Source organism: Coregonus clupeaformis, chromosome 24 (assembly GCF_020615455.1).
Source record: "Coregonus clupeaformis isolate EN_2021a chromosome 24, ASM2061545v1, whole genome shotgun sequence".
Lineage (NCBI taxonomy): Eukaryota > Metazoa > Chordata > Actinopteri > Salmoniformes > Salmonidae > Coregonus > Coregonus clupeaformis.
The window spans coordinates 41,169,168-41,193,663 of NC_059215.1; the positions used below are offsets into that span (position 1 = coordinate 41,169,168).

Below are 24,496 nucleotides of genomic sequence, written 5' to 3' on the forward strand. Positions count from 1 at the left end.
ACCCATCCTCTCTTACTCTCGTCCCTGACCACCTTTGCAGATATGAATGGCGAAATGAATGTGAATGGCATCACTACTGTAATTGGGCCCAGTGTGCCTGGCTCCCACCTTCCAACAGCCTCATATCCCCACATGAGCAACCACCACCAGAGTAGCATGGGCTACGACTACCTGTGGGGAGGACAGCCACATTACAGCCCAGCCATGGGCTCGTCTCCTGGGCATGGCATGCACCAGAAACAGCCTCCACCTGGGGGGATGCAGCAACAGAGCCAGCACCACTTCCAGGGTCACGGACAGTACCAACTGAACGGGGGCATGCCTGGGTCCCATCAGCCACCCGTGGCGGCCCCACCAAACGTGACTCTTACAGGGGGCCAGTACTGGAACAGGGGTAACCCGGGGCAACAGCAGAGCAGCGCAGCCATGGCAATGGGGTATAACTCACACGGTGTGTACGGGGCCTACCAGAGCCAGGTACACCCTGGGATTGCGCCCTCACAGCATCACCAGCAGCAGCCTCCACAGCCATCCGCTCACCAACAGACACAGCAGCACCTCCACCCGCACCACCACCCACACCACCACCAGCAACCTCAGCACTACAGCATGGTGCCCAATGGGATGCCCTACTACCAGCCCCAGCACCCACCTCTTCCCGCTCCACAACCCCAGCCCCCGTCCCAATCTCAGTCCCAGGCTCAGATGATGCCCCCTACCTCCCAGAATTTCACCCCTCCACGGGGCAGCCCACAGCACCACCACATGGGCCGGGGGGGCACTGGCAGCCCTCTCCCCATGGGGGTGTCCTCTGTCCCAATGATGTCACCCTCGACGATGGCGGATAGTGGATCGCCCCAGAGCCAGACCAGGGAGAGGAGTCCCCATGGAGGTTCTGTGGGGATGCCTGCTGTCACGCAAGGTAAGATACAAATATTTACACAGGTGGCAAGTTTTCAGAGTAACCTAGCCTGGCACTGAAGAAGTAAGTGTCTGTTTCCCTGTTTCATTTTCATATGGTCACTAAGCTATTTCAAAGCGATTGAACGTTAGAATGGGCAAAACGAGTGACCTAAGCGACTTTGAGCGTGGTATGATTGTCGGTGCCAGTCACGCCGGATCCAGTATCTCAGAAACGGCCACCCTCCTGGGCTTTTCACGCACAAAAGTGTCTCCGGTGTCCCGAGAATGGTGCGACAAACAAAAAACATCCAGTCAGCGGCAGTCCTCTTGGTGAAAACAGCTCGCTGATGAGATGTCGAAGGAGAATGTCAAGAATCATGCAAGCTAAAAGGCGGGCCACAAACAGACAAATAACGGCACAGTACAACAGTGGTGTACATAACGGCATCTCGGAATGCACAACTCGTCTATCCTTTTCACGGATGGGCTATTTCAGCAAATGACCACACCAGGTTCCACTCCTATCAGCTAAAACCAAGTAGCGGCTCCAGTGGGCACGCGATCACCAACAGTGAACAATTGAGAAGTGGAAAAACATTGCCTGGTCCGACAAATCCTGGTTGCTGTTGTGTCATGTAGATGGCAGAGTCAGGATTTGACGTATGCAGCATGAGTCCATAGACACATCCTGCCTGGTGTCAACGTTACAGGCTGGTGGCGGTGGTGTATCGCCGTCAAATCTGCAACAATTGTGTGAGGCCATCGCGTCAGCATGGACCAACATCCTTGTGGAACGTTTCCGACCTGTAGAATCCATGCCCCAAAGAATTTTGGTTGTTCTGGAGCCAAAGGGGGTCCAACCCAGTACTAGATGGGTGTACCTAATAAACTGTCCAGTGAATATGTCCATGGTATCGCTACACGTAAACCAAAGATCTTGTTTGTATTTTCCTAGGATTCTAAGCCCATGTCGAGACTTGCCAGTGACTGCTAAAGTGACCCGTCAGTGTTGCCTAGTGATGGGTTGTACGCAAACAAACGGCTCTTCTTGAACAAATCTTTTACATAAAAAAAAACATTTTTAGTCATTTTAGCAGACGCTCTTATCCAGAGCGACTTACTGGAGCAATTAGGGTTAAGTGCCTTACTCAAGGGCACATGGACAGATTTTTCACCTAGTCGGCTCGGGTATTAGAACCAGCGACCTTTCGGTTACTGGCACAACGCTCTTAACCACTAAGCTACCTGCCGCCTTTTAGGTGAATGTCGGGAACCGAATCGCGTCGGTGAGAGAGCCGTTAATTTGGCTCCCTAATTTGCATAATGGTAGGCTACTACTGATTTTTGGCAATTATCTGCAGATAAATTATGAATTTGTTGAATCCTCAATGCAGGAACAATACAGTTGTGGTCAAAAGTTTTGAGAATGACACAAATACTAATTTTCACAAAGTCTGCTGCCTCAGTTTTGATGATGGCAATTTGCATATACTCCAGAATGTCATGAAGAGTGATCAGATGAATTGCAATTAATTACAAAGTCCCTCTTTGCCATGAAAATTAACTTAATCCCCCAAAAACATTTCCACTGCATTTCAGCCCTGCCACAAAAGGACCAGCTGCCATCATGTCAGTGATTCTCTCGTTAACACAGGTGAGAGTGTTGACGAGGACAAGGCTGGAGATCACTCTGTCATGCTGATTGAGTTAGAATAACAGACTGGAAGCTTTAAAAGGAGGGTGGTGCTTGAAATCATTGTTCTTCCTCTGTTAACCATGGTTACCTGCAAGGAAACACGTGCCGTCATCATTGCTTTGCACAAAAAGGGCTTCACAGGCAAGGATATTGCTGCTAGTAAGATTGCACCTAAATCAACCATTTATCGGATCATCAAGAACTTCAAGGAGAGAGGTTCAATTGTTGTGAAGAAGGCGTCAGGGCGCCCAAGAAAGTCCAGCAAGCGCCAGGACCATCTCCTAAAGTTGATTCAGCTGCTGGATCGGGGCACCACCAGTGCAGAGCTTGCTCAGGAATGGCAGCAGGCAGGTGTGAGTGCATCTGCACGCACAGTGAGGCAAAGACTTTTGGAGGATGGCCTGGTGTCAAGAAGGGCAGCAAAGAAGCCACTTCTCTCCAGGAAAAACATCAGGGACAGACTGATATTCTGCAAAAGGTACAGGGATTGGACAGCTGAGGACTTGGGTAAAGTCATTTTCTCTGATGAATCTCCTTTCCGATTGTTTGGGGCATCCGGAAAACACCTTGTCCGGAGAAGACAAGGTGAGCACTACCATCAGTCCCGTGTCATGCCAACAGTAAAGCATCCTGAGACCATTCATGTGTGGGGTTGCTTCTCAGCCACGGGATTGGGCTCACTTACAATTTTGCCTAAGAACACAGCCATGAATAAAGAATGGTACCAACACATCCTCCGAGAGCAACTTCTCCCAACCATCCAAGAACAGTTTGACGACCAATGCCTTTTCCAGCATGATGGAGCACCTTGCCATAAGGCAAAAGTGTTAACTAAGTGGCTCGGGGAACAAAACATCGACATTTTGGGTCCATGGCCAGGAAACTCCCCAGACCTTAATCCCATTGAGAACTTGTGGTCGATCCTCAAGAGGCGGGTGGACAAACAAAAACCCACAAATTCTGATAAACTCCAAGCATTGATTATGCAAGAATGGGCTGCCATCAGTCAGGATGTGGCCCAGAGGTTAATTGACAGCATGCCAGGGCGGATTGCAGAGGACTTGAAAAAGAAGGGTCAACACTGCAAATATTGACTCTTTGCATTAACTTAATGTAATTGTCAATAAAAGCCTTTGACACTTGTAATTATACATATATCTCATAACACTGAAGCAGCAGACTTTGTGAAGACCAATACTTGTGTCATTCTCAAAACTTTTGACCACGACTGTAGGTAGCGGAGGGAGCCACATTCTGGTCCAGATTATGATAAAAGAAAACAGATTGAAGGTTATAAAAGCTATTGATACTTATATGGTAATGATCTTCAGTAAGTGTACAAAACATTAATAACACCTACTCTTTCCATGACAGACTGACCAGGTGAAGGCTATGATCTCTTATTGATGTCACCTGTTAAATCCACTTCAATTAGTGTAGCTGAAGGGGAGGAGACAGGTTAAAAAATGATTTTTAAGCCTTGAGACAATTGAGACATGGATTGTGTATGTGTGCCATTCAGAGGTTGAATGGGGAAAACAAAAGATTTAAGTGCCTTTGAACAGGGTATGGTAGTAAGTGCCAGGCGCACCGGTTTGTGTCAAGAACTGCAACACCGTTGGAATGCTTTCGACACCTTGTAGAGTCCATACCCTGATGAATTGAGGCTGTTCTGAGGACAAAAGCGGGGGTGCAACTCAAATTAAGAAGGTTCCTAATGTTTGGTATACTCGGTGTATCTTGTTTTAGTCCTACTGTTTTGATTAAAGTGTGGACAACGGAGTAGTCAACTGCTGCTTTCTGTGTAGCAAAGTCCATGGTTAACACCTGCTTCATTCTTCAATCACTCCTGTATGTTTATTCATGGCCACCTGACTTTATATAAAAGTGAGGGTGTGCAATCTGACGGGGGGCTGGGGGTTCTCCCCCTTAATGTTTGCCGTTTTATTTAGCTGCAATTCTATATTGTTTCTCAACAGGGAATCCATGTTTACTTGACAGAACACAGCCTTTTGTCTTAGGTTTTTGCCACAATAAACTAAATTGAAAGAGTAGATTAGATTTAGTTTTTGCCACAAATTAAATTGAGAGAGTAGACTAGAGTATTTGTTGACTAGATTACTAATCTACCGCCTGGCCTCAAAGTCCCACCCACAGTGATTGATTGACAGGTCTGAAACCCTACCAACTCTGTGACTCACAAACATCCTGCCCCCTCCCCTGACAATCCCACCCACAGTGATTTGTTTGACAGGCCAAACTATTAAAGGAATAGTTCGCCTAAAATACATAATGACCTTTTGGTTTCCTAACCCTTAGTGTCCACAGCCACAGAGCCAATCAAATATGACTTTAATCTCAAGAGAAGACTGATTTAATGTTAAAGGTTCTCTTACTTAGAACATAGGCCTGATCATAAAGGCCTAGACGATATCCAAAACAACTAACACACTGAATTCATCCATTTAGTATGAAAATGTATGCACTCACTACTGTAAGTCGCTCTGGATAAGAGTGTCTGCTAAATGACTAAAATGTTAAAAATGTTCAGTAATTTTAATTGTAACGTCATGTCTCTTCAATACCACAACTAATTTTACCAATCTGGGAGGTACATTTGTTGTTCAATAATTTAGCTGTGTGTTTCAGATGGAATTAAGGCATTAGAATTTACCAGAGGCCACCAAAATAGAGCTCCTTCTACAATGCCCCCACAGACCCCCCCTACTCCATGTACTTATGGAAAACACTTTGTTAGCATATTATCTAATTTGAGCTGAATATGGGCACTTTTACTGTTTGTTATGGTCAGGACATTTTATGAGGAGAGGAACATGGACGTGCCATCTGGATTCCTCCTGACACAGGTCACAGTATGGACAAGTCCCCTAAAGTTTAGTGTCCCAACTAGTAGCGGTTTGAGATGTAGGCCTATCTATGGCTCATTCATTGTGCCTGTTTAACTGTTGTTAGGTCTCCATGTCAGAGATCCTTACTGGTTTCCTGGTTTGTGACCTGCCCTGTATTTCCCTGAGATAAATCCGGTTGTAAAAGGGTTGGCACAAGTAAGTTCACATTTGCGATCATTGAGTGGTCCCTGCAGCGTACCATTGCAAATATGATTAGAACCGTAGTAACATAACGTCTAGCTTCATAGCTATGATGCAACAAATGCATCTAAATATCAATGTTGTCTGAAAAGTATCTAAATGTTTTTGTATTGGTGGAAAATAAAGGTCTAAACAATTTTATTCCTCAATTTCACCTCTTATTGTAAAAGATAAATGCGAACTTCATCCAAGCATCACAAGGAACACATCCATTCCACAGCCAAACTCATTCCAAAAACCAGTTTAAATTACAGAAAGAAAAACATAAGTTAGGGACCGAACAGCTAGACTTGTTTACGATGTACCACATCTCTGGTGAGCACATCGGAGAAATGTAATATTGTTTAGAAAAGAGATACGTGTCAGCTAAGGTAACAGCGGCTAAATTCTTTATGGTTGCAGCCATGTTTGTTTGACAAGCAAAAACGTCCTAATCCTAGAATGCCATTCATTATAAGACGCAAATAATAAACATGGCTGCACCCATCGCCCGAATAAGATCAACTTTGTTTGGCCACCTTTTAGCATATTATAAATCTTTGATGTGCTTCTTACAGTGTATACAAGAAAGGGAACACATGACTTAACAAGTTGGTTACAGTATTTCACAAATCACAAAGAAAATAAAAGGTTATCGCCTCACAGATTATCACCTCCCATACAGTGCTGTCAGAAAGTATTGATACCCTTTGATGGAGTACCCTTTGAGCGGCCTTCCACATTTTGTTGTTACACATGTTTTTTTTGTGGACATTTTTGCACATTTATTGGAAAATTAAATACAGAAATGTCTAATTTACATAAGTATTCTCACCCCTGAGTCAATAATTTGTAGAAGCACCTTTGGCAGCGATTACAGGTGTTAGTCTTTCTGGGTAAGTCTCTAAGCGCTGTCTCTAAGCGCTTTCCACACCTGGATTGTGCAACCTTTGCCCTTTTATGGTTTTTCAAAATTCTTCAAGCGCTGTCATTGGTTGTTGATCATTGCTAGACAACAATTTTCAGGTCTTGCCATATATTTTCAAGTGGATTTAAGTCAAAACTGTAACAATGCATCTCAGGAACATTCACTGTATCCTTTTGTAAGCAACTCCAGTGTAGATTGGACCTTGTTTTAGGTTATTGACCTGCTGAAAGGTGAATTAATCTCCCATTGTCTGGTGGAAAGCAGACTGAACCAGGTTTTCCTCTAAGATCTTGCTTAGCTCCATTCAGTTCCTTTTTTATTCTTAACTCCCCAGTCCATAACGATTAGAAGCATACCCATAACATGATGCAGCCACCACTATTCTTGAAAATATGGAGAGTGGTACTTAGTTAATGTGTTGTATTGACTTTGCCCCAAACATAACACATTGTATTCAGGATAAAAAGTTAATTGCTTTGCCATATTTTTTGCAGTATTACTTTGGTGCCTTGTTGCAAAATGGATGCATGTTTTGGAATATTTGTATTCTGTACAAGCTTCCTTCTTTTCACTCTGTCAATTAGGTTAGTATTGTGGAGTAACGAAAATGTTGTTGATCCATCCTCAGTTTTCTCCTATCACAGCCAATAAACTCTGCAACTGTTTTAAAGTCACCATTAGTCTCATGGTGAAATCCCCGAGCGGTTTCCTTCCTCCCGCAATTGAATTAGGAAGGACGGCTGTATTTTTGTGGTGACTGGGTGTATTGATACATCATCCAAAGTGTAATTAATAACTTCACCATGCTCAAAGGGATATTCAGTAACTAGGCAACAGATTTTCATGCGAATATTCTAAAATCCACATAAAGAAAATATGCACATTTTCCCTCCAGTGGTGTTTCCACCAAACTGACTTCAACACCCTGTGAAGTTCATCATAATTTATTTAATCTGTATTCTAATAAAATGCATGATTTTCCGAGTGTTAGTGGGAGGACCACACACCATAACATCGCTTCGATATGATGGTTATTATATCGGTATAAAGAGTTTCCACCGCCATTTCTAACATAATACATTTTACAGACCCAAAAAGATCCCACCATGTCAAATGAACAAATGATCTGTAAGCATTTATGAAATTGTACCGAAACGTCCTGTTTTCATCATAGCTGTTGCATGAAAACTGTGGATGGAAACGTGGTTACTGTCTGCGTTTTTAAAAATTTTTTACCCATCTACCAATAGGTGCCCTTTGCGAGGCATTGAAAAACCTCCCTGGTCTTTGTGGTTTTATCTGTGGTTGAAATTCACTGCTCGACTAAGCGACCTTTAGAGATAATTGTATGTGTGGGGTACAGAGATGAGGGAGTCATTCAAAAATGAGCATCACTCACCTTCCAAAGGTGGTGCTGCTGCCAATCTTGTAGACTGTGAGGGTTGAAGTTGACTAGGATGGTCCCCGCTGCTGGAGATCCTATCACTTCACACCATCAGAGATGTCAATGACACCCTGTCTGGTGTACAAAGCACCATGCCTACCCCCTCAGAGGCAGAGGGTTTTAAACTGTTCCTTGATGAGGAATGGTGGAGAGTGTGGTGCAGGAAACAAACAGGTATGCTATTCTCATATTGGAGAAAAACCCAAGGCTCTCTTCAAATGAATCAAAATTCAGAATGACTTTAGCCTACTAAATATGCATATGTGTTTGCAGGTATTCTCATGAACTGAAAGAGAAGACTGCCCCTGGCGTATAAGGGAAAATGGGTGAACACTACCATCAGTAAATGTACAGTGCATTCGGAAAGTATTCAGACCCTTTCACTTTAGATACAGGGCTTCATTGTCAAAATCCCGAAGTAAATCCCTTTAATGAAATTAATGTTTTAATTTTGCAATATTGTGGTATAGGCTACTCCATCTCCTATAATAAATTAGGCAAATTGTCAGATTGAGAACATGGAATATATTAAAGGAATATAACTACCTACATTCTAGGCTGCTTTCATTAATTTATTTTAGTGCAATAACATTAATGGTAACATAAATGCGTGCAGGTGTTTCTATTCATTTCATGTGACATTTGTTGACCCCTGCACCTGGATAATTCTTGGAAGTGTGTTCACTGGCCTACTTTTGAACAGGCACACACACCTTATCATTGTGCAAAACATCATTGACCTTTTATAAAGACTATCCAATCCTGCAGCAAAAACCTGCCCTTTTAGAGACAAGAAGTATTCAGACACCTTGACTTATTTCACATTGTGTTACGTTACAGCCTTATTCTAAAATTGATTAATTTAATTGTTTTCCTCATCAATCTACACACAATACCCCATAATAACAAAGCGAAAACAGGTTTTTAGAAATGTTTGCAAATGTACAAAAATAAAAAATGAAATACCTTATTTACAGGTCCCACAGTTGACAATGCATGTCAGAGCAAAAACCAAGCCATGTGGTCGAAGGAATTGTCCGTAGAGCTCTGAGACAGGATTGTGTCTAGGCACAGATCTGGGGAAGGGTACCAAAACATTTCTGCAGCGTTGAAGGTCCATAAGAACACAGTGGCCTCCATCATTCTTAAATGGAATAAGTTTGGAACCACCAAGATTCTTCCTAGAGCTGGCCGCCCTGCCAAACTGAGCAATTGGGGGAGAAGAGAAGGGCCTCGCTTGGAGTTTGCCTAAAAGACACTGACCATGAGAAACAAGATTCTCTGGTTGGATGAAACCAAGATTGAACTCTTTGGCCTGAATGCCAAGCGTCACATCTGGAGGAAACCAGGCACCGCTCATCACCTTGCCAATGCCATCCCTACGGTGAAGCATGGTGGTGGCAGCATCATGCTGTGGGGATGTTTTTCAGCAGCAGGGACTGGAAAACTAGTCAGGATCGAGGGAAAGATGAACGGAGCAAAGTACAGAGATCCTTGATGAAAACCTGCTCCAGAGCGCTTAGGACCTCAAACTGGGGCGAAGGTTCACCTTCCAACAGGACAGCAACCCTAAGAACACACAGCCAGGACAATGCAGGAGTGGCTTTGGGACAAGTCTCTGAATGTCCTTGAGTGGCCCAGCCAGAACCCGGACTTGAACCCGATCGAACATCTCTGGAGAGACCTGAAAATAGGTGTGCAGTGACGCTCCCCATCCAACCTGACAGAGCTTGAGAGGATCTGCAGAGAAGAATGGGAGAAACTCCCCAAATACAGGAGTGCCAAGCTTGTCGCGTCATACCCAAGAAGACTCCAGGCTGTAATCGCTGCCAAAGGTGCTTCAACAAAGTACTAAGTGAAGGGTCTGAATACTTATGTAAATGTGATATTTCAGTTTTTTTTTATAAATTAGCATCACTTTCAAGAAAACTGTTTTTGCTTTGTCATTATGGGGTATTGTGTGTAGATTGATGGTGGGAAAAAAACAAATTTAATCGATTTTAGAATAAGGCTGTAACTTAACAATGTGGAAAAAGGCAAAGGGCCTGAATACTTTCCGACTGCACTGTATACCTTCCTCGTCATGGTGTTGCTGATGGGGCTAGTGAAGAAGGGCTCTATGAGGGGCTGATGGGGCTAGTGAAGAAGGTCTCTGTGAGGGACTGCTGGACCACTGACCTCATCCTGCAGCCCCCTTTTTAAAATAATTTTCTCCCAGGACTGCTTCCTTGTCTTGCTGAGAGCGCTCCACTTTGTGAACAACGCCACTGCCAACCTCGCCGCTGCCCCCATCAACAAAAAAAAATTGGAATGTCCTGGGCAGCTTGACCAGGGCATTTTGAAGAGTGTTTGTGCCTCACAAGGACTTGTGCATTGATGAGTCTCTCATGGCTTGGAAAGGGAGGCTTGCATTCCGCCAATGCATCCCATCAAAGCGGCACTGATTTGGAGTCAAGTTCTTTGTTTTATGTGACTGTCTGACAGGATACGTACAGGACCTGATCATCTACACCGGCTCCACCACAGATATAAGAGATGTTGAGTGTCTTGGCATATCAGGATCAGTAGTGATCACCATGTTGCAGCCTTACTTTTGGAAAGGGGCACATTGTATTTGTGGACAGTAGTCTTACTCTTTTCTAGTAAATTTTTGAGGGAGAACACAGAGGCCTGTGGCACAGTGAGATCCAACAGGAAGGGGATGCCAATATTCAGAAATAAAATGAGCGAGGTGGAGTTGTTAACCACTGGGGAGATGAAGGCAGTGAAATAGCACAACAAATGCAGTGTACATGTTCTGTCCACTGTGCACACCTACAAAATGTCAAACACTGGAAAACTGGACTATGTCACCGGAGAGAGGAAAATGAAGCCAGACTGTGTCTTGGAGTACAATAAGAAGATGGGCGCAGTTGACAAAGTGGGCATACAGAACCGTTTTGTTGAGTGTGCCAGAAAGTCCCTCAAATGGTACTATAAGTAATTTTCCACCTAATAGACATAGCTCTCGTCAACGGCCACATTGTCCCAGGACAGGTCACAGGACAGGTGAACAAAAATTGGATGCCAGCGTTTCCCTTCGCCATGGTCGGCATATAGTTGAAGTCGGAAGTTTACATACACCTTAGCCAAATACATTTAAACTCAGTTTTTCACAATTCCTGACATTTAATCCTAGTAAAAATTCCCTGTCTCAGGTCAGTTAGGATCACCACTTTATTTTAAGAATGTGAAATGTCAGAATAACAGTAGAGAGAATGATTTATTTAAGCTTGTATTTCTTTCATCACATTCCCAGTGGGTCAGAAGTTTACATACACTCAATTAGTATTTGGTAGCATTGCCTTTTAAATTGTTTAACTTGGGTCAAATGTTTCGGGTAGCCTTCCACAAGCTTCCCACAATAAGTTGGGTGAATTTTGGCGCATTCCTCCTGACAGAGCTGGTGTAACTGAGTCATGTTTGTAGGCCTCCTTGCTCGCGCATGCTTTTTCAGTTCTGCCCACACATTTTCTATAGGATTGAGGTCAGGGCTTTATGATTGCCACTCCAATACCTTGACTTTGTTGTCCTTAAGCCATTTTGCCACAACTTTGGAAGTATGCTTGGGGTCATTGTCCATTTGGAAGACCCATTTGCGACCAAGCTTTAACTTCCGGACTGAAGTCTTGAGATGTTGCTTCAATATGTCCACATATTTTTCCTTCCTCATGATGCCATCTATTTTGTGAAGTGCACCAGTCCCTCCTGCAGCAAAGCACCCCCACAGCATGATGCTGCCACCCCTTGCTTCACGGTTGGGATGGTGTTCTTCGGCTTGCAAGCAACCCCCTTTTTCCTCCAAACATAACGATGGTCATTATGGCCAAACAGTTTTATTTTTGTTTCATCAGACCAGAGGACATTTCTCCAAGAACTACGATCTTTGTCCCCATGTGCAGTTGCAAACCGTAGTCTGTCTTTTTTATGGCGGTTTTGGAGCAGTGGCTTCTTCCTTGCTGAGCGGCCTTTCAGGTTATGTCGATATAGGACTAGTTTTACTGTGGATATAGATACTTTTGTACCTGTTTCCTCCAGCATCTTCACAAGGTCCTTTGGTGTTGTTCTGGGATTGATTTGCACTTTTCGCACCAAGTACGTTCATCTCTAGGAGAATGGATGAACCAGACTTGTGGAGGTCTATAATTATTTTTTCTGAGTTTTTGTCTGATTTCTTTTGATTTTCCCATGATGTCAAGCAAATGGGCACTGGTAGGCCTTGAAATACATCCACAGGTACACCTCCAATTGACTCAAATGATGTCAATTAGCCATGACATCATTTTCTGGAATTTTCCAAGCTGTTTAAAGGCACAGTCAACTTAGTGTATGTAAACTTCTGAGCCACTGGAATTGTGATACAGTGAATTATAAGTGAAATAATCTGTCTGTAAACAATTGTTGGAAAAATTACTTGTGTCATGCACAAAGTAGATGTCCTAACCGACTTGCCAAAACTATAGTTTGTTAACAAGAAATTTGTGGAATGGTTGAAAAACTAGTTTTAATGACTCCAACTTAAGTGTATGTAAACTTCCGACTTCAACTGTATGTAATATGCTCATACCCCACTCTCACTTTGTTTGTACGCCACTATTGTGTCAAAGACACCGGACATAGCACCTCAGGTTTCCCGCACTGTCTCACACGTGTAGCCCCTCAGACATGGTAATACCAAAGCCTCTTTCAGAGAATACATGTTATATAGATCGTCTTATGAAGCCTCATATGAAGCAGACAATGTGGGCTTGATGCAGTGAGGGGCGCAGAGAATATCTGGAAAATGCAACAATTACGTTCTAGAACAGCAGCATAGAATTCTATCCTTTCCCCCCCCAAAAAAACAGCTGACAGAATGACCACAATTCAGCAGCAGCAGCACATAGAAATAGAATGAATAGAACATGCTTGGCTCCTCTAACCTTGGCAATTTGACTGGTAAACAGTCACAATGACTGCCTGGTATTGTGATACAATATTTCCATGGTAATGTAGAATGTTCATTAAAATTATTTTAATTCGTGGGTCATGCAATGGAATGTATTTTTTGTAATGCCTGTTGTGTTGAATCAACAAATCACAGCTCATATTTTAGTACATATTTTACTTCCTGTTTTGCTCCTATGGGTACACTCGCAATGGCCACCAGTCCTCCCATTATGCCATCGTTGACTTGAATGTGGACACCCGTTCTATTCATTTTATTTCTATGGCAACACATGCGGTCAGGAGCGGAGGAGAAGAGTTAATGTGTCAAAAAAATTTAAATCTCACCTACACATTTCCTTATTCTCAACCGCCACCCGTAGGGTGTGGCTCTAATGTGCACCACAATGCATAATGAAGAACTCTTGGCCCCTTGCAATGATACAGACACTATTTTTATTGCCATTTTACTGAGGTGGCATGCAGCAGATTTTCCCCAAGGTGTTTTTTAAAAGCGCCATCTGCTCTCCAGATTCCCTCTTAGAATTGCCTTGTGGCTGCTGTGTTGTGTTCCTGTCATTTCCAATGGTCTGACTGTTGTGTTTGTGTTCCTGTTCCTTTAGGGCGGATGAGTGAAGTGTTTAAGGATGTGGATAAAGGCTATAATGGGATGGAGAGGGCGTCAGTCACCCAGCGGCTGCCTAAAAGTGACAGCTACCCTCCCAAGACCCCTGGACCTCCGATGGGGCCCACCAGTGACTACTGCCAGCGCTCCTTGCAGCCAATGGCCCAGCACCATGAAATGGCAAACTCAGCGATAGAGTCTGCGCTGCCTGCGCCTCCACACTCGATGTCGTCGCCTCCTCCGGCTGTGTCTGCGCCTCACCCTGTGGTTTCCACCCATTCTAGGGTCTCTGCACCTCCTGCAGTGTCCACGCCTCCTATGGGTACATCAGGACCTCCTGTCGTTTCATCCTTCTCTGTTACTTCTACGCCTCCCCGAAACGCAGCGCCTCCCATGTCCTCTTCTCCATCTCCCCCTGTGCTTGGACCTCCTCCAGGGCTATCTTCGCCTCCTCTGATGGTCCAAGGCATAAGACCTTCTCCAGTGTCTTTGTCCACACCTCCATCAGTGGCATCTCCACCCTCGTCAGTGTCTGTACCTCTTCCCAAGCCACCTGCACCACCACTTCTACTGGACAAATCCTCTAGACCTCCAGCTGTGTCTGCTCCCCACCCAGTCAGTGCTCCTCCCCCAGTGTCTGTGGCACATCAGACTGCTCCCATGACATCTGCACCTCCTGCGATGGTCTCTACTCCTACCATGGTGTCTGCTCCCCCGCACTCCATGTCTGCGCCTATCTCTGCACTTCAGCAGATGGTTCAAGGATCCAGACCACCTCCTTTGACTTCCTCTCTCCCAGCTTTATCTGGAGCTCCTCGAGAAAAGTTTTGGACTCCATCAAGGTCTGCAGGTGCACCTCCCCCAACAGTTTCTGTCCCCCCCCCAGCGGTGTCTGCTCCCTCGGTGGCAGTCAGGCAAGCTTCCTTAGCAGTGCCCAGGCCTCCTTGGGCAGTCAGTGCACCTTCTATATCAGTGTCCTCACCTCCTCGATCTGTGTCAAGATCAGTGTCTGTGTCTGCAGTGTCCTCTTCTCCAAAGGAGGTATCTATGCCTCCTCTAACAGTCCAAGGACCTAAAGTTCAAGCCTCCAGAGTTCCTCCAATGTCTGAGCCTCCTGCCTTGGTGTATGTGCCTCCTGCAGTGATGACTGCTCTTCAAATGGTCCCCTCTATGCCTCCTTCTGTCTCTGCGCCTTCCCTATCTGTTCCTGCTCCTCCACAAGCCCCTAAACGGATGGTTTCCCCTGAGCCAGAGGAGCGATACATGGGCAACAAGAAGGACCCCTTTGTAGAACCACCTGGAAAACCAGAGGAGAGTTCTTCACAGCCTAAAGTCGAGACAGTCAGAACATCATCAAAGATGGATGCCACCAAGTCTCTGACTCGTCAATCTGAAAAACACTCACACAAACCCCTCACAGATATTCCTGGGACACCTCCGCCTCCTAAGGACCAAGAGAACTCCTCTGGGGACAAAATGTGTGCAGAGAAAAAGGACACCGCTCCCCTGAGAGGCGCATACACTCCCCTGGAGAGGAGAGGTCTGGATGACACCAGTGAGACTGAGGAGTCTGCGGACGAGTTGTCGCAGGCGGTCTCCACGTGCCTCGACAACACCAGGATGGAGAACTCCAGCCTCACTGAAGAGGATGACGCCTGTAACGACTCGTCACTCAACGACACCTCTCAGTTTGGCGACACTTCTAGACTTCTAGGCGCTACCTCTCACATGGATGACATGTCTCGTTTGGATGACAGCTTCCGCGTAGATGATGAAACCTCTCGGTTTGATGATACCTCTCGCATGGATTATGACTGCTCTCGATTGGATGTCAGCTCTCAATTGGACGACAGCTCTCGCATAGATGGCGACAAATCTCGATTTGACGATACCTCTTGTTTGGATGACAGCTCTCGCATGGATGACACCTCTTGTGCGAATGAAATATCACATGTTGGTGACACTACAATAGATAGCAGCTTCTCTGTGTTGGACTCCAGGGACTTGACGCTGGATGATACCCAGACAGAGGACTCTTCCCAGGAAGAGGAGACCATTGACAGCTGCCTGAGCACCAGGGTGTCCATGCTGGAGTCCTCTCTGAACAACAGCTCTCAGATGGAGGACTCCCGCGTTGAATCGTCCCAGAATGACGTCTCCCGGTCAAGCTCAAATGGCCCTGCCAAACCACCCCCAGCCTACAAAGGTAAGATCCTTGCCAAAGATATATGACAACCTATGTTTATGTAATTAATTAGCTTAAAGGGATAGTTCACCCAAATTACAAAATGACACATTGGTTTCCTTACTCTTTAAGCAGTCTATTGACAAATTATGACCGCAATCCATGCTTTGGTTTCCCAAACATTTTAGCATTTGTGGCACAAATCAGATTCAAGTCATGGGACCGATTTATTATACTTTTTTGCTCATTTCCAAATTATCCAAAAGTATCTCCAATGTATTGTGAAGCTCAACAAAGTCATTTCCTGCTGATTTGAACATGATGCGACCGAGTTTAGCTTTTTTTCTTGCATCTAAATCGCAGTGAAATATATTGTCAATAACAAAAAATATGTTTTTTACAGCTGTTTGAAGCTTGTGGACCAAAACCGAAAGTAAAAGGCTCAACTCGCGCTTGAGCTTTTTATGTTCGGTTTTGGTCCACCAGCTTCAAACAGGTGTAAAAACTATATTTTTGTTATTGAAAATATATTTCACTGCGATTTAGATGGTACAATGATTCCCTACAATATTCAGTGCTTGTTTTCTCACATAAACTGAAATTGAGCTAACCGTGTAGAATTCTTGCAACCAGGAAATGACAGAGCAATTTCCACTAGATAACACAGCCACGAAGTCAGAACAGCTTTCCCATTTTGACAACAGATGCCGCTCCGGCGGGCGAAATCTAGGCGAATATCACAGCCAATCACAACACTGGTGTTTAAGTAATACTGTGAAACACTATCATTCCACTATTACTGCAGATACAGTATATTATGGACATTTTCTGAAATTACAATGTACAAATCCCGTGTAGCAACTTTAAGTAAGATCGTGTGTGGGTAGATGGTTGGCAATGTAGAACTTTGCAAGAAGAGTTGTGGGTTGGGTCTTGGAAAATAGAGTTGATTAATTATCAACTCTTATCACAGCCAACCATGGAAGCACTTATTTTGTCAACAAACAGTAACTGTCAGTTAATTTGAGGTTGTTAACCATTAACCCTTCATCTTATAACCTCTTGACAGGGTCTGAAGGTGAATGTGAGCCGGAGGGCCAGGATATACCAGACTCTGCTGGCTCCGCCAAGGCCAGTGCTGCTAGTATCATGGTTCCCCCTGTTATCATGGACAAAGACAAGCACACAGCGGCGCTCAGTGCCCTGGTGGGGAACCTGGTTGCAGCCCAACTCCTGCCCCGAGCCGCCCCAACCGTGCCCACCACCAGCCAAAAGACATCAAGGAAACCCAGGAAGCCACGCACTCTAGCAGCCTCTACTCCCGGTAAACCAACTTCTCTTTGTCCCTTTTTTGTTTTTATGATATGTTTGTGCAACTCTAATTCATTTTGAGTGAGCAAAGTTGTGTACAGTGGCCAAGCAATGATTTCTGACTTTCTATTGTCATTCTCTCAAGTTCCCAAGGTCCCCGGGCAAGCACAGCGGATGTCCGCTGTTAAAACTCCAAAGTTGGATAAGATAAAGGTGGAGAGGAAGAAGAAGCTTGAGAAAGGAGAGGTAGTAGAGAAAAAGGAAAAGGGACCACCAAGAAAGAGAAAGAAGAAGACAGAACCAGTAGCAGTCACAGTAGAGGTTGAACGTTCTGCTGACGGCCTACTTCCTGGTCAAAGTGGATCAATCACAACCATCGGTGAACCATGTCTGACCAGTGGCGAGACCCTGCCGGCCGTCAAACCCAAGAAGGTTAGGGTCAAGAAAGTCAAGAATCTGGAACCGATGCCACCCAAAATAGCGAAAATGGATGTTGACACTAAACCCAATGATGATGGCAATAACGACAATGACGGAGATGACAGTTCCACTGCTGGTAATGAACAAACAATTTTGAGAATATATATATATATATATATATATATATATATATATATATATATATAATTTTATAGTTTCTCTATATGTATACTAAACAAAAATATAAAAGCAACATGTAAAGTGTTGGTCCCATGTTTCATGAGCTGAAATAAAAGATCCCAGAAATGTTCCATACGCACAAAAAGCTAATTTCTCTGAAATTTGGTGCACAAATTTGTTTACATCCCTGTTAGTGAGCATTTCTCCTTTGCCAAGATAATTCCTCCACCTGACAAGTGTGGCATATCAAGAAGCTGATTAAACAGCATGATCATTACACAGGTGCACCTTGTCCTGGGGACAATAAATGGCTACTCTAAAATGTGCAGTGTTTTCACACAACACAATGCCACAGATGTCTGAAGTTTTGAGGGAGCATGCAATTGGCATGCTGACTGCAAGAATGTCCACCAGAACTGTTGCCAGAGAATTGAATGTTCATTTCTCTACCATAAGCCGCCTCCAACGTCGTTTTAGAAAATTTGACAGTACGTTCAACTCGCCTTTTTTTAAGGTGTCATTCCCAGTCATGGGAAATCCATAGATTAGGGCCTAATTAGTTTCAATTGACTGATTTCCTTATGAATTGTAACTCAGTAAAATATTTTAAATTGTTGCGTTTATTTTTGTTCTATGTAGTTATGACCCAATGATTATAAACCAGGGATCATCAACTAGATTCAGCCACGGGACATTTTTTGTTGTTGAGCGGATGGTCAGGTGGCCGGAACATAATTACAAATAATTTGTAGACTGCAAATTGAACGCAAGAAGCCCAAACAGATATCATATTTGAAAAACGTAATAATTTCAAACCTTGCTTAAATTCTTCTCTGCGTTGTTGTTTACGAAGCATGTGACCATTTTTTAAATATATTTTTATGCGATCACGTATACAGTATCTCTCTCTTATGCATTGGAATACTTTGGAACAGATTTCCAAAATTAAAGTAACTTGTAGCTGATTTGCAGTTGTAAAAAAAATTGTGTATACACTACCAGTCCAAAGTTTGGACACACCTACTCATTCAAGGGTTTTCTTTATTTTTACATTGTAGAATAATAGTGAAGACATCAAAACTATGACATAACACATATGGAATCATGTAGTAACCAAAACTGTTAAACAAATCAAAATATATTTGAGATTTGAGATTCTTCAAAGTAGCCACCCTTTGCCTTGATGGCAGCTTTGCACACTCTTGGCATTCTCTCAACCAGCTTCATGAGGTAGTCACCTGGAATGCATTTCAATTAACAGGTGTGCCTTGTTCAAAGTTAATTTGTGGAATTTCTTTCCTTCTTAATGCATTTGAGCCAATCAGTTGTGTGTGACAAGGTAGGGTTGGTATACAGAAGATAGCCCTACTTGGTAAAAGACCAAGCCCATATTATTGCAAGAACAGCTCAAATAAGCAAAAAGAAACAACAGTCCATCATTACTTTAAGATATGAAGGTCAGTCAATACGGAAAATGTCAAGAACTTTGAATGTTTCTTCAAGTGCAGTCACGAAAACCATCAAGCGCTATGATGAAACTGGCTCATGTGGACTGCCACAGGAATGGAAGACATAGATTTACCTCTGCTGCAGAGGATAAGTTCATTAGAGTTACCAGCCTCAGAAATTGCAGCCCAAATAAATGCTTCACAGAGTTCAAGTCACAGACACATCTCAACATCAACTGTTCAGAGAGGACTGTGTGAATCAGGCCTTCAGGGTCGAATTGCTGCAAAGAAACCACTACTAAAGGACACCCAATAAGAAGAAGAGACCTGCTTGGGCCAAGAAACGCGAGCAATGGACATTAGACTGGTGGAAATTTGTCCTTTGGTCTGGAGTCCAAATTGGAGATTTTTGGTTCCAACCGCCGTGTCTTTGTGAGACACTGCCTGTGCTGGTGACACTGTCTGTGACTTATTTAGAATTCAAGACGCACTTAACCAGCATGGCTACCACAGCATTCTGCAGCGATACGCCATCCCATCTGGTTTGGGCTTAGTGGGACTATCATTTGTTTTTCAACAGGACAATGACCCAACACACCTCCAGGCTGTGTAAGGGCTATTTTACCAAGAAGGAGAGTGATGGAGTGCTTCATCAGATGACCTGGCCTCCACAATCCCCCAACCTCAACCCAATTGAGATGGTTTGGGATGAGTCGGACGGCAGACTGATGGAAAAGCAGCCAACAAGTGCTCAGCATATGTGGGAACTCCTTCAAGACAATTGGAAAAGCATTCCAGGTGAAGCTGGTTGAGAGAATGCCAAGTGTGTGCAAAGCTATCATCAAAACAAAAGGTGGCTCTTTGAAGAATCTCAAATATAAAATATATTTTGATTTGTTTAACACTTTTTGGGTTACTACATGATTCCATATGTTATTTAATAGTTTTGATGTCTTCACTATTATTCTACAATGTAGAAAATAGTAAAAAGAAAGGAAAGCTGGTGTACTGTGTGTGTGTGTGTGTGTGTGTGTGTGTGTGTGTGTGTGTGTGTATATATATATATATATATATATAATATTTTGCTCAGAAAACTTGGGGGACAAATAAACTCACCCGCGGGGCTGCCAGTTGGGGAACCCTGCTCTTAACCGATGGTGATGTTGATGGATGAGAGTAATTCTGTACAAATCTAATTCTGCGGTCTTTGTTCCTTGTACAGGTGACACCCCCAGGAGGAGGATAGCAACAGAGGAGCAGGTTCACTTCCCTCTGCTCCATGGGTAATGATACGTACACTAGCGAAAAGCTCCCCTAATTAGTGTGTCTCTGTGCCAAATACTTCTAGTGTGTGGAAAGTGCAGAGAATTATTTATTTCAGCTTTTATTTCTTTCATCACATTCCCAGTGGGTCAGAAGTTTACATACACTCAATTAGTATTTGGTAGCATTACCTTTAAATTGTTTAACTTGGGTCAAACGTTTCAGGTAGCCTTCCACAAGCTTCCCACAATAAGTTGGGTGAATTTTGGCCCATTTGCTCTGACAGAGCTGGTGTAACTGAGTCAGGTTTGTAGGCCTCCTTGCTCGCACATGCTTCTTCAGTTATGCCCACACATTTTCTATAGGATTGAGGTCAGGGCTTTGTGATGGCCACTCCAATACCTTGACTTTGTTGTCCTTAAGCCATTTTGCCACAACTTTGGAAGTATGCTTGGGGTCATTGTCCATTTGGAAGACCCATTTGCGACCAAGCTTTAACTTCCGGACTGAAGTCTTGAGATGTTGCTTCAATATATCCACATCATTTTCCTTCCTAATGATGCCATCTATTTTGTGACGTGCACCAGTCCCTCATGCAGCAAAGCACCCCCACAGCATGATGCTGCCACTCCCGTGCTTCACGGTTGGGATGGTGTTCTTCGGCTTGCAAGCTATCCCCTTTTTCCTCCAAACATAACGATGGTCATTATGGTCAAACAGTTATGTTTTTGTTTCATCAGACCAGAGGACGTTTCTCCAAAAAGTACGATCTTTGTCCCCATGTGCAGTTGCAAACCGTAGTCTGTCTTTTTTATGGTGGTTTTGGAGCAGTGGCTTCTTCCTTGCTGAGCGGCCTTTCAGGTTATGTCATTATAGGACTCGTTTTACTGTGGATATAGATACTTTTGTACTGGTTTCTTCCAGCATCTTCACAAGGTCCTTTGCTGTTGTTCTGGGATTGATTTGCACTTTTCGTACCGAAGTACGTTAATCTTTAGGAGACAACGCGTCTCCTTCCTGAGCGGTATGACGGCTGCTTGGTCCCATGGTGTTTATGCTTGCGTACTATTGTTTGTACAGATGAACGTGGTACCTTCAGGTGTTTGGAAATTGCTCCCAAGGATGAACCAGACTTGTGGAGGTCTACAATCTTTTTCTGAGGGCTTGGCTGATTTCTTTTGATTTTCCCTTGATGTCAAGCAAAGAGGCACTGAATTTGAAGGTAGGCCTTGAAATACATCCACAGGTACACCTCCAATTGACTCAAATTATGTCAATTAGCCTATCAGAAGCTTCTAAAGCCATGACATCATTTTCTGGAATTTTCCAAGCTGTTTAAAGGCACAGTCAACTTAGTGTATGGAAACTTCTGACCCACTGGAATTGTGATACAGTGAATTATAAGTGAAATAAACTGTCTGTAAACAATTGTTGGAAAAATTACTTGTCATGCACAAAGTAGATGTCCTAACCGACTTGCCAAAAGTATAGTTTGTTAACAAGAAATTTGTGGAGTGGTTGAAAAACGAGTTTTAATGACTCCAACCTAAGTGTATGTAAACTACTGACTTGTGTGCTACTACAACTGTATGTGCTGCTTCTACTGTGTGTTGAATGTGGCTCTTAACTGACTTTTTATTGATCTGTGCTTTAGCTGGAGGAGGGAAATCCGAGTCAAGAAGACTGAGGACCGGCTGAAGGGGGAGACCTGGTACTACAGCCCCTGTGGGAGGAGGATGAAGCAGTTTCCAGAAGTCATCAAGGTAAATGGCCCTGAGTTACAGTAAAACATCACCAAGGGAGTCGCACTGTACATTTTTTGTGAGAGAAGGTCAGCAGCTATAAATAGCTCTTGATACAGTGAGATGTCTTTCCCGCTGGGCATTTACCACATCACACAGACACTTATTGTGGGTGAGATATTGAATGTGACCAGCGAAATTATAAGAGGACATGGTTTTAGCATACCAACAACTGTAGCTGCATTTGATCTTATTTATTTAACCCATCAGTTGTGTGGATCACATGTGACTTGGTGACCTATGACCTGGCTTTCTCCCATGTTCCCCGGCTCTAATGCCACTGAGCCATGATCCTGTTCTCCCTCAGTACCTGAACAGGCACAAGGACACCGCTGTGACAAGGGAACACTTCAGCTTCAGCCCCCGCATGCCCGTAGGAGACTTCTACGAGGAGAGGGACTCCACTGAGGTGTGTGTGGATTTGTTGTCTGTGCTGACAGATCTGTCATCATAAATACCTATAGTAATAACTCAATGCAGACTGTCATAAACCCTATTCTGACAGGTTTTGTTTTACTGGTGGAGGTCGGGTAATTTAATTATGTGCACGAGCACAAAACCTATCTGTAACGTTAGTCCCGTCTGAATCTGCCATGTCAGTAATTTTTATGTGGCAGGTGAGTAACAATTCCAGCCAGAATATCCTACTGTTTTTTTTGGGTCAACTCCAAAATTATTTGATAATACTAGTCCCGTGCGAATCGACATCCCTGTGTTTTCAGAGAAATGTCTGAGTTTGACAGGTGTTGCTCACGGTTTGAGCAAGAAAACAAGAAAACAATATCCCCTTATTGTACCTTTTAAATGTGCCTTTAGAGGCCATGCAATTCAGTACTCATCTCGAAAACAAAAGCAATTTAGGTCAAAAGAGTTTATACTAACAAAGGAAATAGAAAGTCTAACAGAACAGATAGATGGCAATAAAAACTGGAACATAGAGGCTCAGAATAAATTAGAGGAAAAACTAAAAGAAATGGAGAAACATATTCAAGAAAGATCAAGTGTAATATATTATACAAATAAAGCAAACTGGATGGAATATGGGGAAAAATGCACCAAATTCTTTTTTAATCTTCAACATAGGAATGCTACCAAAAATTATTTAATGAAACTGGTTACAATTGACGGAGTAACCCATGATTTACCAAATTATATTTTGAAGGAGGAAACAAAGTACTTTAAGCATATGTTTTCGTTTCAGTCGCCTCCATCTCCTCTAACTGAAGCTAATTGCAGAGATTTTTTTCTATTGATAATGTAAAATTAACAGCCAAACAGAAAGACTCATGTGAAGGTGAAATTACAGAGGAGGAACTTCTGGATGCAATTAAAGACTTTAAGTCCGGGAAAACTCCAGGGTTGGATGGCATACCAGTCGAAGTATACCAAACCTTTTTTGATATACTAAGAGGACCGTTATTAGCATGTTTTAACCACTCCTATGTAAATTGTAGATTATCTGACATTCAAGAAGAAGGTCAGATCTCATTATTACTGAAACAGGATACAAGTGGAAAATATAAAGATCCAGTCCATTAAAAAAATTGGAGGCCCCTTACACTTCAGTGTTGTGATGCAAAAATTCTAGCAAAATGTATAGCGCATAGAATGAAAAAGGTATTGTCGGATATATTCATTCTAATCAGACAGGTTTTTTACATGGAAGATACATTGGAGATAATATAAGGCAAGTATTGGAAACAATAGAACATTATGGAAAATCTGAGAAACCAGGCCTGCTATTCATAGCAGACTTCGAAAAAGGCATTTGATAAAGTACGACAGGGGTTTATATACTGTATAAACGCCTGGAGCATTTCAATTTTGGAGAATCTCTTATAAAATGGGTCAAAATCATGTATAGTAACCCTAGGTGTAAAATAGTAAATAATGGCTATTTCTCAGAAAGTTTTAAACTGTCAAGAGGAGTGAAACAAGGTTGTCCACTATCGGCATATCTATTTATTGTGGCCATCGATGTTAGCTATTAAAATCAGATCCAACAATAATATCAGGGGATTAGAAATCCAGGGTTTAAAAACAAAGGTGTAATTGTACGCTGATGATTCATGTTTTCTTTTAAATCCACAACTAGAATCACTCAACAGCCTCATAGAGGATCTAGATACATTTTCTAACCTCTCTGGATTACAACCAAATTATGACAAATGTACTATATTACGTATTGGATCAATAAAAATTTTACATTACCATGTAGTTTACCAATAAAATGGTCT

General features: G+C 43.2%; 1 protein-coding gene across 5 annotated transcripts in view; it reads left to right on the forward strand.

The window, feature by feature from the left end:
* LOC121538531 (bromodomain adjacent to zinc finger domain protein 2A-like) overlaps positions 1–24,496 on the forward strand; it is a 46,039-nt gene that overhangs the window by 4,444 nt on the left and 17,099 nt on the right. For all 5 annotated transcript variants that reach the window (XM_045207201.1, XM_045207200.1, XM_045207203.1 and 2 more), the window contains exons 3-9: positions 41–922; positions 13,649–15,856; positions 16,905–17,159; positions 17,292–17,702; positions 20,417–20,477; positions 22,112–22,220; positions 22,567–22,668. In XM_045207201.1, coding sequence (XP_045063136.1) covers positions 41–922; positions 13,649–15,856; positions 16,905–17,159; positions 17,292–17,702; positions 20,417–20,477; positions 22,112–22,220; positions 22,567–22,668 — 4,028 coding nt within the window. The remainder of the gene's footprint in view (positions 1–40; positions 923–13,648; positions 15,857–16,904; positions 17,160–17,291; positions 17,703–20,416; positions 20,478–22,111; positions 22,221–22,566; positions 22,669–24,496) is intronic.